The following is a 13558-nucleotide window of genomic DNA, read 5'->3' as shown; positions in this document are numbered from 1 at the left end:
TCTACCTATATCCCGCCGTATCCTTTGATAATCCTCCTCACGATCTGCAACCCTGCTAATTTTGGTGTCAACCGCAAACTTACTAATCAAGCAACCTATATTTTCCTCCAGATCAGGGCGGCACGGTTGCTCAGTGGTTAGCACCGCAGCCTCACAGCTCCAGGGACCTGGGTTTGATTCTAGCCTTGGGCGACTGCCTGTGCGGAGTTTGCACATTCTCCCCATCTCTGCGTGGGTTTCCTCCGGGTGCTCCGGTTTCCTCCATAGTCCAAAGATGTGCAGGCTAGGTGGATCAGCCGTACTAAGTTGCCGGTAGTGTTCAGGGGTGTGTGGGTTATAGGGGGATGGGTCTGAGTGTTATGCTGCAAGGGACGGTGTGAACTTGTTGGGCCGAAGGGCCTGTTTCCACACTGTAGGGAATCTAATCTAATCATGTTTATATTATTGCATACTACAAAGGTCCCAGCACTGATCCTTGCAGAACACTAATAGTTACTCATGTCTATTCCAAAAGGTACCCTTTCTCTGCTACCCTGTATCTTCAGAGACCAAGCTAGTTTTCTAACCATCTAGTCAGCTCACCTCGGATTCCATACAATTCTATATTCTGTACCAGCCTGCTACAAGATACCTTATCCAATTCCTTACTAAGGCCCATGTAGACAATATCCATTGCCTTTCCAGCATCAATCGTTCTTGTCACCTCCTCAAAAAAACTCAACCCAGTTGGTTAAACCTGACCTTCCCTGCACAAACCTATGCTGCTATGATTTTAAAAGTTCAGTCATTTCCATATGTGAATAAATGATGTGTCTCAGTATCATCTCCAACAGTTTCCTCACCACTGACATCAGGCTCACTGGCCTGTAATTACATGGATTATCTCTGAGATAACACGCTGTGAAGCTAGATGAACACAGCAGGCCAAGCAGCATCAGAGGAGCAGGAAAGTTTGACGTTTTGTGTGGAGGCCCTTCTTCAGAAATGAGGGAGGGGAAGGGGATTCTGAAATAAATAGGGAGATGGGGAGGCTAATAGAAGATGGATAAAGGAGAAGATAGGGTGAGAGGAGACAGACAGGCCAAAGAGGCAAGGTTAAAGCCAGTGAAGGTGAATGTGTTCGGGAGTTAAGGAGGGGATAGGTCGGTCCAGGGAGAACGAACAGGTCAAGGGGGCGGGATGAGTTTACTGGGTAGGAGATGGGGGTGGGGCTTGAGGTAGGAGGAATCGTTAGTGAGGTGGGAACTAGCTGGGCTGGTTTTGGGATGTGGTTGAGGGAGGGGAGATTTGAAGCTTGTTAAGTCGACATGAATACACTTGGGTTGCAGGGTTCCCATGCGAAATATGAATTGCTGTTCCTGCAGCTTTTGGGTGGATCATTGTGGCAATGCAGGAGGCCCAGGATGGACGAGGAGTGGGGTGGGGCAGAGTTGAAATGGTTTGCAACTGGGAGGTGTAGTTGTTTTTTTGCGAACTGAATGCAGGTGTTCTGTAAAGTGGTCCCAAAGCCCCCGCTTGGTTTCCCGATGTAGGGGATGCCACATCGGGAACAGCGGATACAAAATATCACATTAACAGATGTGCAGGATTATCTCTGTTTACTTTCATGAACAGTGGAACGACATTGGTCATTCTCCAGTCCTCTGGAACATCGTCTGAGGCTGAAGAGGATGCAAAGATATTTAAGGCCCAGCTACTTCCTCCCTTGCCTCCAACAGTATCCTGGGCTTGATCCCACCTGGGCCCAGGGACCCATCTAACTTAATATATTTCAAGACACCCAACACTTCACCCTTCAATTATGTTGACCTGCCCGAGAGCATTCTCACACTTTTTCTTAACCTCAACATCGCTGACATTCTTCTCTTTGGTGAATACCAATGTAAGGAACCTTCAAGGGTTTATGTTCTCCATTTCCAAGATATTACCATTAACCTGAATTAACCTAACTAGGTCATTTATATTTTGCTTCGATGTCAGAAAACTTCACAGCTTTAACACTTTATTTTTAAAGTGGAGAATTTCAATATTCCGGTGGCCCTTTTAATGTTTTCTTTTAATTGATATCCTGTAATTTCATGTTTTCCCATCTTCAGAAGTCCTAATGCTAGAAAGTAATGAATAATTCTAAATATATTTTCATGTATCCTACTGCATTATAAATTTCCAGATGCTCTATATATCGGTATTCTCAAGTTTAAATGATTGATCTCAATGACTGTAATCCATCAGCTTCATGAGATACATTTGTCAGCATTTATAGTAAATCGTTTTGTTTGGAAGATCTTGTAAGAACCCTGGGATAATAAATGGACAGCTCTGACTAGAAATCGCAAGGAGCTTTGTTTTCGTTCAGTCTGCCTTCAAACCTTTTAATAAACCTTATTCCAAATAATGAAAGTAGCTCGATACATTTTAAAGAATTGGGTTACATGTGTAATTGTCTTTCGTTAGCCTGGCCCCAGTTGTCTTTTTTTGCATGTAATATTGTGCTGTTTGATTAATTCTCAGAAGTTCTTTGATATTGTATTTCAATGATAGAAATATATAATAATGCATTCTTTATTAGTGTTGTGTGAAACATCCTCTGCCTTTCAGACATGTGTGAAATAGGAAACGTTCTATTAATTACGAATCGTTTAAAAATTACATTTTCAAAACCATTCCAATTCTTTCTTAAAAGTTATTGCCTCTCTTGCTCTGTTTTCCTTCTAGCAGCAAAAATAATTCATTGAACAAAGTCAGTGGGTCACGTAGAGCTCAGATGACTGGAATACTGACAGTTAACGTTGAATCTTCTGCAGCCATTTTTTGTGTAGCTCGTGTTCAGTTGGTACCCAAGGGAAATGTGCAGCACTGTTGAATAGCACTCATTTCCAGAAAGATTCTTGCATGAGTGCTCAGAATAAGCCCATCGTTCAAGATTGGCAAAAGCAGCAACTGTGTAATATTTGACTGAATGAAGGAAGCATTAATGGTTGGGTGGTCAAATCTGTACCCTGATCTGTAAAGTACAAATAGATCAACATTCCATTGTTCCATATTTTGTGTGCTGCAAGTTAAAATTAACCTTTCTGTAGCATGGTAGCAGTTCCTGTGTAGTTTGAGGGTAAATTGATTTGTTAAAAGCGAGAGGGAGATGAAACCTATCAAGAAAGATCTTTTCATTTTGCTGGAGGGCTTGCTGAATTGAATAAGGAATAGAATTGATTATAAACATAGACTATCTCAGTCCGCAAATAAACTTGAATCAAGAAAAAGGGGGAGTGTTTTAAAAATGCATCTGATTATCTTTCATGCAGAATAATTTGGTACTTAGCTGAAAAAGGGGTACACATTAGTCCTCAACATTCCCATTTTCTAGTAGGAAAAGACTCATAAAAAATGGCTAAAAGCTTTGTCCAAAAATGCTACAATGTCTACGCTCGTTCAAAAGGCTTTTTAAGTAGTGTAAGATACGAATGTAAAACAAGCTTCTTTAACGTTATGCTGGCAGTTGACTGTGCTGAAGATTTGATAATGAACCATTACACTTGCCATTTTCTTCACTTGATCCTCATTCACTCAATTTTGAAGTGATGCTGCTTTTTTATTAAAAAAAAACACGTGGAATGCTAACATGATTTTGTACTGTTGCAGGGAAATTATTTCACATAGACTTTGGATATATTTTGGGTCGTGATCCTAAACCTCTGCCACCTCCCATGAAACTGAGTAAAGAGATGGTAGAAGGAATGGGTGGAATGCAGAGTGAACAGTACCAAGAATTCCGGAAACAATGTTATACTGCCTTTCTGCACCTGAGAAGGTAAATGCATATCAATTTCCATTTCACTGCATCACACTAACAACAGCTTTTTTATAAAAGCAAGAGCCATTGAAAATTATGTGTTTCAAGTTTGTCTTCCCTGGTTTGTAAGCCTAGCCTTAATTAGAAGTTATTGAATTCAAATCACAAAGTAATTATAGAATATCTTGTACATCCTTACAACATCACAGAGGTGCTTCACAATTAGTGAAGTACATTTGATGTTTTATCACTTATGGAAGTAAAAATGGAAGTCTATTTGCGCTCTCAGTCCCACAAACAGCAGCGAGTTAAGTAGGCAAAAAAAAGGTCCTTTAATAAATTTTCCACATCTAACTCGGAGGGATGACAAAGACTAGTTTCAATGTTGTCTGGACTGTAAAATAACCAAAACAGCTGCTTTTTGGAAGTGCTTTACAGTGTCACACTAGTATCAGGAGTGAGGCTTGAAACCATGAGCTTTTGAAGGTACCACTGAATCAGGCTCATACCTGCCTATTTCTTGAACTTTCCTGAGCAGAAATTATTTCAGTTAGTGGGCCTGATGCATGTTCTGTAAAACACAGTTGTGAATTCGTATCGTCACCAGAGTTTATTGCTTAAAAATTGCTCATTTGTGAAAACAGTTTTTCTTCACCAGTGAAGGTTATGTAAGCAAATCATCCTTGTTGGCTTTTTCTTTTCAATGAAGCTTGTTCCCAGAATTTTGTTTCATAATTTCAGATTTTTAGAATTGATAGTGTTTTATTTTCTTAATCTGTTGTTTGTGCTAATTTTATTTGAATCAGAGTATTTTAAAGGAAATCACTTCAAAGCTACATAAGAAAACACTGTTCCAAGAGCCAAACGATGCAATTCACTTGTAGACCAGGATCAGATTTATTCAGGGTACTATTTATTTTCTAAATCTAATCTTTGTGTAGATGGAATATAATGAATGCATTTTAACTCCAAAGTGTAAATAATTGCAACGAAGTAGAGAACAGAGCTAAGAGAATGTGGATGCTTTGGTTGTATTTATCCAAAAATCCCTCTATTCTGGAGAAGTGCCAAGGAGTGAAGAATAGTCAATTTGACACCCCTGTTCAAAAAGTGGGTGGAGGCAAAAAGCAGTTTGGAAAGTTTAACCTAACGTCTATTGTTGGAAAAATATCGGAATCAATTATTAAGGAAATAGCAGAACATTTGGAAAATTATAATCTAATCAAGCAGATGCTTCATGAAAGAGAAATCATGTCTAGCTAATTTATTAAAGCCTTTCAAGAAAGTCTCAATGAGAGTGGATAGAGGGCAACCAGTTAATGTGTTGTATTTAGACTTCCGGGGAGTGTTCAACAAGCGTCCATGGTGTTCGCAGTAATATATTGGCGTGGGTAGAAAATTGGCTAATGGGCAGAAAGCAGCGAGTAGGGATATGGTGTTCCTTTTCAAGTCGCCAACCTGTGATCACTGGGCTTCCAAGGAGGTAAGTGCTGGGACTGCAACTGTTTCCAATAGATATTAATGACTTGGAGGAAGGAAACAAATGTTCTATAGCCAATTTGCAGATGACACAAAAATAGTTGGAAAGATAGGTTGCGAGGGGAGCACAAAATGTTAATAAAGAGCTATTGGTAGGTTAAGTAAGTAGACACTATGTTGGAGGAGTGTCACAATTGGGAAATGTGCAGATGTTCATTCTAAAAGGAAGAACAAAAACAGAATATTGTATAATTAGATAAAAACTGCAGAAAGTTGCAACACTGAATGACTTGGTGTACTTGTGCATGAAACATAGAAAGCTAGCATACAGGTGCAGCAGGCCATTAGGAAAGCTAATGAAATGTTGGCAGTTACTTAAAGAAGTTGAAGTACAAGAGTAGGGAAATATTAGTAATTGCACGAAGACCACATCCAGAGTACTGTGCGTAGTTTTAGAAACATAACAACAGGAGTAGGCCATTCAGCCCCTCAAGTCTGCTCTGCCATTCGGTACAATTATGGCTGATCACTGGCCTAACTCCACATGTCTGCCTTGGGTTCATATCTCCTTGTTTAATAAAAACTTGTCTATCTCAGATTTAAATTTAACAAATGAATTAGCATTGAGGAAGTGGTGAGTCGGGACTGGTGAGTGAGTAAGGTAATATATTTGTGTGGTTGCGTTTCCTGAAACACTACCCGGGTAGTGTCTCCCACCAATCCTCCTCCTCTAACCAAAAAAAAAAGGTTCTGTGTGCCTGATTGGTAAGGTAACAAGTTTATTTTTTATTCTTTATTTTTTAAGTCTTTGGGAATTTAGAATAATGGGAACGGAGGTCAGGGCAGTTGAATGTTCCTCCTGCAGGCGGCGGGTGGGGGGGCGGGGGGGGGGGACTTACCAGGGGAAAGCAGTGGGGCACAGGTCTCTGGCACAGAGTCTGTCCCTGCTGCTCAGAAGGGAAGGGGGAAGAGGAGCAGAGCATTAGTCATTGGGGACTCCATGTTTAGGGGAACAGATAAACAGTTCTGTGGGGACGAGAGAGACTCACGGTTGGTGTGTTGCTTCCCAGGTGCCAGGGTGCGTGATGTCTCTGATCGTGTTTTTGGGATCCTTAACGGGGAGGGGGAGCAGCCCCAAGTCGTGGTCCACATTGGCACCAACGACATAGGTAGGAAGAGAGATGGGGATTTAAGGCAGAAATTCAGGGAGCTAGGATGGAAGCTGAGAGCTAGGACGAACAGAGTTGTTGTCTCTGGCTTGTTGCCCGTGCCATGTGCTAGTGAGGCGAGGAATAGGGAGAGAGAGGAGTTGAACACGTGGCTACAGGGATGGTGCAGGAGGGAGGGTTTTGGATTCTTGGATAATTGGGGCTCTTTATGGGGTAGGTGGGACCTCGACAAGCAAGATGGTCTTCACCTGAACCAGCGGGGTACCGATATCCTGGGGGGGACATTTGCTTGCTATTTGGGTGGGTTTAAACTAATTCAGCGGGGGGATGGGCACCAAAATTGTAGTTTGACTATAGAAAAGGTTGAGAGTAGGGTGGTCCGAAATAAAGTTTCAGGGAAGCAAGATGGCACTGGCAAGCAAGAAGTTGGTTTGAAGTGTGTCTACTTCAATGCCAGGAGCGTCCAGAATAAGGTGGGTGAACTTGCAGCATGGGTTGGTACCTCGGACTTCGATGTTGTGGCCATTTCGGAGACATGGATAGAGCAGGGACAGGAATGGTTGTTGCAGGTTCTGGGATTTAGATGTTTCGGTAAGAGCAGAGAAGATGGTAAAAGGGGCGGAGGTGTGGCATTGTTAGTCAAGGACAGTATTACAGTTGCAGAAAGGATGTTTGGGGACTCGTCAACTGAGGTAGTACGGGCTGAGGTTAGAAACAGGAAAGGAGAAGTCACCCTGTTGGGAGTTTTCTGTAGGCCTCCGAATAGTTCGAGAGATGTAGAGGAAAGGACAGCAAAGATCATTCTCGATAGGAGAGAGAGAGACAGGGTAGTTGTCATGGGGGACTTCAACTTTCCAGATATTGACTGGGAACACTATAGTTTGAGTACTATAGATGGGTCCGTTTTTGTCCAGTGTGTGCAGGAGGGCTTCCTGACCAAGTATGTAGATAGGCCAACAAGGGGCGAAGCCACATTAGATTTGGTACTGGGTAATGAGCACGGCCAGATGTTAGATTTGGAAGTAGGCAAGCACTTTGGTGATAGTGATCACAATTCTGTTATGTTTACTTTAGTGATGGAAAGGGATAGGTGTATACCACTGGGCAAGAGTTATAGCTGGGGGAAAGGCAATTACGATGAGATTAGGCAAGATTTAGGGAGCATAGAATGGGGAATGTAACTGCAAGGGATGGTCACATTAGAAATGTGGAGCTTATTCAAGGAAAAGCTCCTGTGTGTCTGAGATAAATATGTACCTGTCAGGCAGGGAGGAAGCTGTAGAGTGCGGGAGCCATGGTTTACGAAGGAGGTGGAATCTCTGGTCAAGAGGAAGAAGAAGGCTTATGTTAGGATGAGATGTGAAGGCTCAGTTAGGGCACTTGAGGGCTACGAGGTAGCCAGGAAAGACCTAAAGAGAGAGCTCAGAAGAGCCAGGAGGAGACATGAGAAGTTGTTGGCAGATAGGATCAGGGTAAACCCTAAGGCTTTCTATAGGTAGTTAAGGAATGAAAGAATGACGAAAGTAAGATTAGGCCCAATCAAGGATAGTAGTGGGAAGTTGTGTGTGGAGTCAGATGAGATAGGGGAAGCGCTAAATGAATATTTTTCAACAGTATTCACTCTAGAAAATGACAATGTTGTCGAGGAGAATACTGAGATACAGACTACTAGACTAGGTGGGATTGAGGTTCACAAGGAAGAGGTATTAGAAATCCTTCAGAAGGTGAAGATAGATAAGTCCCCTGGGCCGGATGGGATTTATCCTCGCATCCTCTGGGAAGCCAGGGAGGAGATTGCTGAGCCTTTGGCATTGATCTTTATTCCTGTAGACAATGACCAGTTAGTGCCAGATGACTGGAGGATAGCAAATGTGGTTTCCCTGTTCAAGAAGGGGAGTAGAGACAACCCTGGTAATTATAGACCAGTGAGCCTTACCTCAGTTGTTGGTAAAGTGTTGGAAAAGATGATAAGGGATAGGATTTATAATCATCTAGAAAAGAATAAATTGATTAGGGATAGTCAGCACGGTTTTGTGAAGGGAAGGTCGTGCCTCACAAGCCTTATTGAGTTCTTTGAGAAGGTGACCAAACAGGTAGATGAGAGTAAAACGGTTGATATGGTGTATATGGATTTCAGCAAGGCGTTCGATAAGGTTCCCCACAATAGGCTATTGGACAAAATGCGGAGGAATGGAATTGTGGGAGATATAGCAGTTTGGATCGAAAATTGGCTTGCTGAAAGAAGACAGAGGGCGGTAGTTAATGGGAAATGTTCATCCTGGAGACCAGTTACTAGAGGTGTACCGCAAGGGTCGGTGTTGGGTCCACTGCTGTTTGTCATTTTTATAAATGACCCGGATGGGGGCATAGCAGGATGGGTTAGTAAATTTGCAGACGACACTAAGGTTGGTGGAGTTGTGGATAGTGACGAAGGATGCTGTAGTTTGCAGAGAGACATAGATAAGCTGCAGAGCTGGTCTGAGAGGTGGCAAATGGAGTTTAATGCAGACAAGTGAGAGGTGGTGCACTTTGGTAGGAGTAACCGGAAGGCAAAGTACAGGGCTAATGGTAAGATTCTTAGCAGTGTAAATGAGCAGAGATATCTCTGTGTCCGTGTACGCAGATCCTTGAAAGTTGCCACCCAGGTTGACAGGGCTGTTAAGAAAGTATACAGTGTTTTAGCTTTTATTAATAGAGGGATTGAGTTCCGGAACCAAGAGGTTATGGTGAAGCTGTACAAAACTCTGGTGCGGCCGCACTTGGCGCATTGTGTACGGTTCTGGTCACCGCATTATAAGAAGGATGTGGAAGGTTTGGAAAGGGTGCAGAGGAGAGTTACTAGTATGTTGCCTGGTATGGAGGGAAGGTCTTACGAGGAAAGGCTGAGGGACTTGAGGCTGTTTTCATTAGAGAGAAGAAGGTTGAGAGGTGACTTAATTGAAACATATGAAATAATCAGAGGATTAGATAGGGTGGATAGGGAGAGCCTTTTTCCTAGGATGGTGACGGCGAGCACAAGGGGGCACAGCTTTAAATTGAGGGGTGAAAGATATAGGACAGATGTCAGAGGTAGTTTCTTTACTCAGAGAGTAGTAAGGGAATGGAACGCTTTGCCTGCAACGGTAGTAGATTCGCCAACTTTAGGTACATTTAAGTCGTCATTGGACAAGTATATGGACGTACATGGAATAGTGTAGGTTAGATGGGCTTGAGATCGGTATGACAGGTCGGCACAACATCGAGGGCCGAAGGGCCTGTACTGCGCTGTAATGTTCTATGTTCTAAGAGAGTTCCAAATCATTCCAGATTGTTAGGATTGAAGCCAATAAATCCCCAAGGGCTGAAACTCTACACCCCAGAGCACTTAAGGAGGTAGCTCTAGAAATAGTGGCTGCATTGGTGGCCATCTTCCAGGATTCTATAGACTCTAGAACAGTCGCTGCAGATTGGAGTGAGGCTCATGTCACTCCAGTATTCAAAAAGGGAGGTAGAGGGGAAAATGAGGAATTGTAGACTTGTGAGCCTAACATCGGTAGTGGGGAAAATTCTCAAATCCATTGTCAAGGATTTTCTAGTAGAGAATTTAGAAAGCAGAGTCAGGATCAGACACAGTCAGCATGGATTTATGAAGGGGCAATCATGTTTGACAAATCTGTTGGAATTTTATGAAGATGTAACTAGTAAAGAGGGAGCCAGTTAATGTGGCATATTTTGACTTACAGGAAGTGTTTAACAAAGTCCCACATAAGAGATTAATGTGCAAGAATAAAGCACATGTATATTGAGATGGCTAGAAAACTGGTTGGCAGGGAGGAAACAAAGAATAGGAATTAATGGGTCCTTTTCAAATTGGCAGGCAGTAACTCTTGAGGTGCTACAAGGATTGGTGCTGGGAACCGAACTATTCACAATACATATTAATGAGTTGGATGAGAGAACAAAATGTAACATCTCCATGCTTGCAGATGATACCCAATTGGGTGGGAGGGTGAACTGCGATGAGGATGCAGAGATCCTTCAGTGTGATCTCAACAGATTGGGTGAGTGGGCAAATCAATGGCAGACGCAGCATAATTTGGATAAATGTGTTGCTAGTCACTTCGGAAGCAAAAAAAGAAGGCAGTTTACTACCTGAATTGCTGTAAATTGAGAGAGGGGAGTGTGCAGCAGGACCTGGGCGTCCTTGTGCACCAGTCACTGACAGTAAGTGTTCAGGTACAGCAGGCGGTAAAGAAGGCATATGGTATATTGGGCTTCATTGTGAGAGGTTTTTGAGTACAGGAGCAGGGATGTGCTGTTGCAGTTGTACAGTGCCTTGGTGAGACCACACCTGGAATATTGTGTGCAGTTTTGGTCTCCTTTTCTGAGGAAAGATGCTCTTGCTCTCGAGGGAGTGCAACGAAGGTTTACCAGGCTGATTCCAGGGATGGTGGATCTGGCATGTGAGGAGAGATTGACAAGGTTGGGATTGTTTTCGCTTGAGTTCAGACAAATGAGGAGGGAATCTCATAGATACTTTGTAAAATTCTAACAGGACTGTACAGGGTAGATGCAGGGAGGATGTTCCCGATGGTGGGTGTGTCCAGAACTAGGGGGTCACAGTGTGAGGATTCGGATAGATGATTTAGGGCAGAGATGAGGGGGCATTTCTTCACCCAAAGAGTGATGAGCCTGTGGAATTTGTTACTGCAACAAGTAGTTGATGCCAAAACGTTGAGTGTATTTAAGAGATGACTAGATATATCACTTGGAGCGAATGGGCTCAAAGGTTATGGGGAGAAAGCAGGATTAGACTATTGAGTTGGACGATCAACCATGATCATTAAGAGTGGTGGGGCAGGCTCGAAGGGCTGAATGACCACATCCTGCTCTTGTCTTTCATGTTTCTGCGTTTCTACACCTCCGTTATTCTTTGCGTGTAGAATGCTTTCCAACATCTCCTGAATGGCCTGGCTCTGATTCTAAGACTGTATCCCCGATTCTAAAATTTCCCAACTCTATGAAATAGTTTATCTTCATAGGTCCTACCTTTTCCTATTAATACCCTGAAGACCTCTACTGGAACAATGCTTAATCTACTAAATTCTGAAAATAGAGGCCTAATTTGTCCAATTTCTCCTCATAACCTAACCCTTGAAATTCCGTTATCATCCTTGTAAAGTTGCATTGAACTCCCTTCAGGGCCAAAGCATCCTTCCTAAGATGTAGTGCCCAGACTTACTCTAAGTAGTGTTGAATTAAGGTTTTGTATAACTGCAGCATAATGTTTATATCCCTATACTGCCCATGTGATTAGCCGCCTTGGCTATTTTCTGTGCTTGTTTGTGGCATTTTTAAAGAGCTGTGAACCTGAACCCCCAAATCTCATTGGACATCCACTGTATATAACTTTGTGCCTTCTTAAGAAAAGATTCTGTGTATCTATCATTTTTTGGACCAAAGTGGATAACTTTTCATTTGGTTTTATTAAAAACCATTTGTCACAGCTTTGCTAATTCATCTGTGCTATCAATATCCTGCTCTAATTTTGTGCTGTAGTGAGTAGCATCAACATTGTGGTCCAATTTTGTGTCATCAGCATATTTGGATATTTGACTTTTTGTCCCGTTATCCAAGTTAATAATGCATATTGTGCCCGAACACAGACCTCTGTGGAAAACCAGTCATGTCCTGCCAATTTGAGTATTATCCATCATTCCAACTGTTTCCTTCCACTAACCAATTTCCTGCCCATGTCAGTAATTTGTCCTTCTGTTAATGAATTTTTAAAAAAATCAGTGGACTTCCACCTCAGCTAACAGTCTCTTTGTATGGAACTTTATTAAAAGTCAACATCCATCATCTTAACTCTGTCCACCACCTTTGTTATCTCTTCAGGATAATCCTGAGGTTAGTCAGCATGGCCTACCCTTCCTGAATCCATGCTGACTCTGATTAACTGAATTTTTTTTAAAATTTGATCAATTACCCTACTCTTGATTATCAACTCCAGCAGTTTTTCCCCACAGTTGTTTTAGTCCCATACCTGAGGAAAGATATCATTTCATTGGAGTCAGTTCAGGGATGGTTCATGAAAATGATCCCTGGAATGGAGGAATTGTCTTATGAGCAAAGGCTAAACAGGCTGGGACGCTACTCACTGCAGTTTAGAAGTCTGCAAGGTGATCTTTTTGAAACACAGAATTTTGAGGAGGCTTGACAGGGATGTTTCCCTTCATGGGAGAGTTTGGACTAGAAGGCAGAGTTTTAGAATTATAGGATGCCAATTTAAGACTTGAGATGAAGAGGAATTTGTTCTCTTGGAGGGTTGAGAGAATTTGGAGCTCCTTGCCGCAGAGAGTTATGGGGATGGAGTCCTTGTGTATATTTAAGGCTGAGGTAAATAAATTCTTGATCAGTCTTGGAATTAAAGGTTATGGGGAAATGCAGGAAAGTACATATAAGGAATGTCAGATTCAGCCATGATTCAGTTGCATTTCGGAGTGGGCTGACCCTCATTCCTATTTCCAATGGACAGAGAACCCCATGTGCTAATGTTTCACTTCTGAGGACAATATTTACTCTGAAGTAATTTAATTGTCTGAAAATCTGCAGGTGTGGCCAACAAGAGATGAAATATCGGGAGTAAATAATGTATCGAACAAATCCGGTGCTGCTATTTGAGTGAATCCTGATGTTTGGCTCATGAAATGTCTGACGTCTTGCAGATTTTGAAAATATTTTCTTTCAGAATGCTGTGGATTAAATCAAAACAGCACTAATAATACATTAAAAAGACAAAAGCTCTCTATTCTAGAAATCTGAAGTTGAAAGGAAAATTTTGTGAACAAGTGTAATTAAAGATAAAAAGTATTAGTGAGAATGATTTTGTCAAGTAAGCGCCTCTGGAACAGAAGAACATTCTCGTAAACAAATAAAAACTACATGGGCAGCAAATGGCTCAGTGGTTAGCACTGCTACCTCACCGTGCCAGGAACCTGAGTTCAATTCTACCCTTGTAGGACTGTCTGTGTAGAGTTTGCACATTCTCCCTGTGTCTACGTGGGTTTCCTTCGAGTGCTCCGGTTTCTTCCCACAGTCCAAAGATGTGCTGATTAGGTGATTTGGCCATTCTAAATTT

The 13558-nt window shown here is 42.2% G+C and overlaps 1 protein-coding gene across 1 annotated transcript in view; it reads left to right on the top strand.

The window, feature by feature from the left end:
* pik3c3 (phosphatidylinositol 3-kinase, catalytic subunit type 3) overlaps positions 1-13558 on the top strand; it is a 127000-nt gene that overhangs the window by 94504 nt on the left and 18938 nt on the right. Inside the window, exon 22 of the mRNA XM_059648839.1 lies at positions 3640-3808. Within this exon, the coding sequence (XP_059504822.1) occupies positions 3640-3808 (169 nt within the window). The remainder of the gene's footprint in view (positions 1-3639; positions 3809-13558) is intronic.

Source organism: Stegostoma tigrinum, chromosome 1 (assembly GCF_030684315.1).
Source record: "Stegostoma tigrinum isolate sSteTig4 chromosome 1, sSteTig4.hap1, whole genome shotgun sequence".
In the NCBI taxonomy this organism is placed as follows: domain Eukaryota; kingdom Metazoa; phylum Chordata; class Chondrichthyes; order Orectolobiformes; family Stegostomatidae; genus Stegostoma; species Stegostoma tigrinum.
The sequence above is the reverse complement of the archived record's forward strand: the minus strand, read 5'-3'. Positions and strand labels throughout refer to the sequence as shown.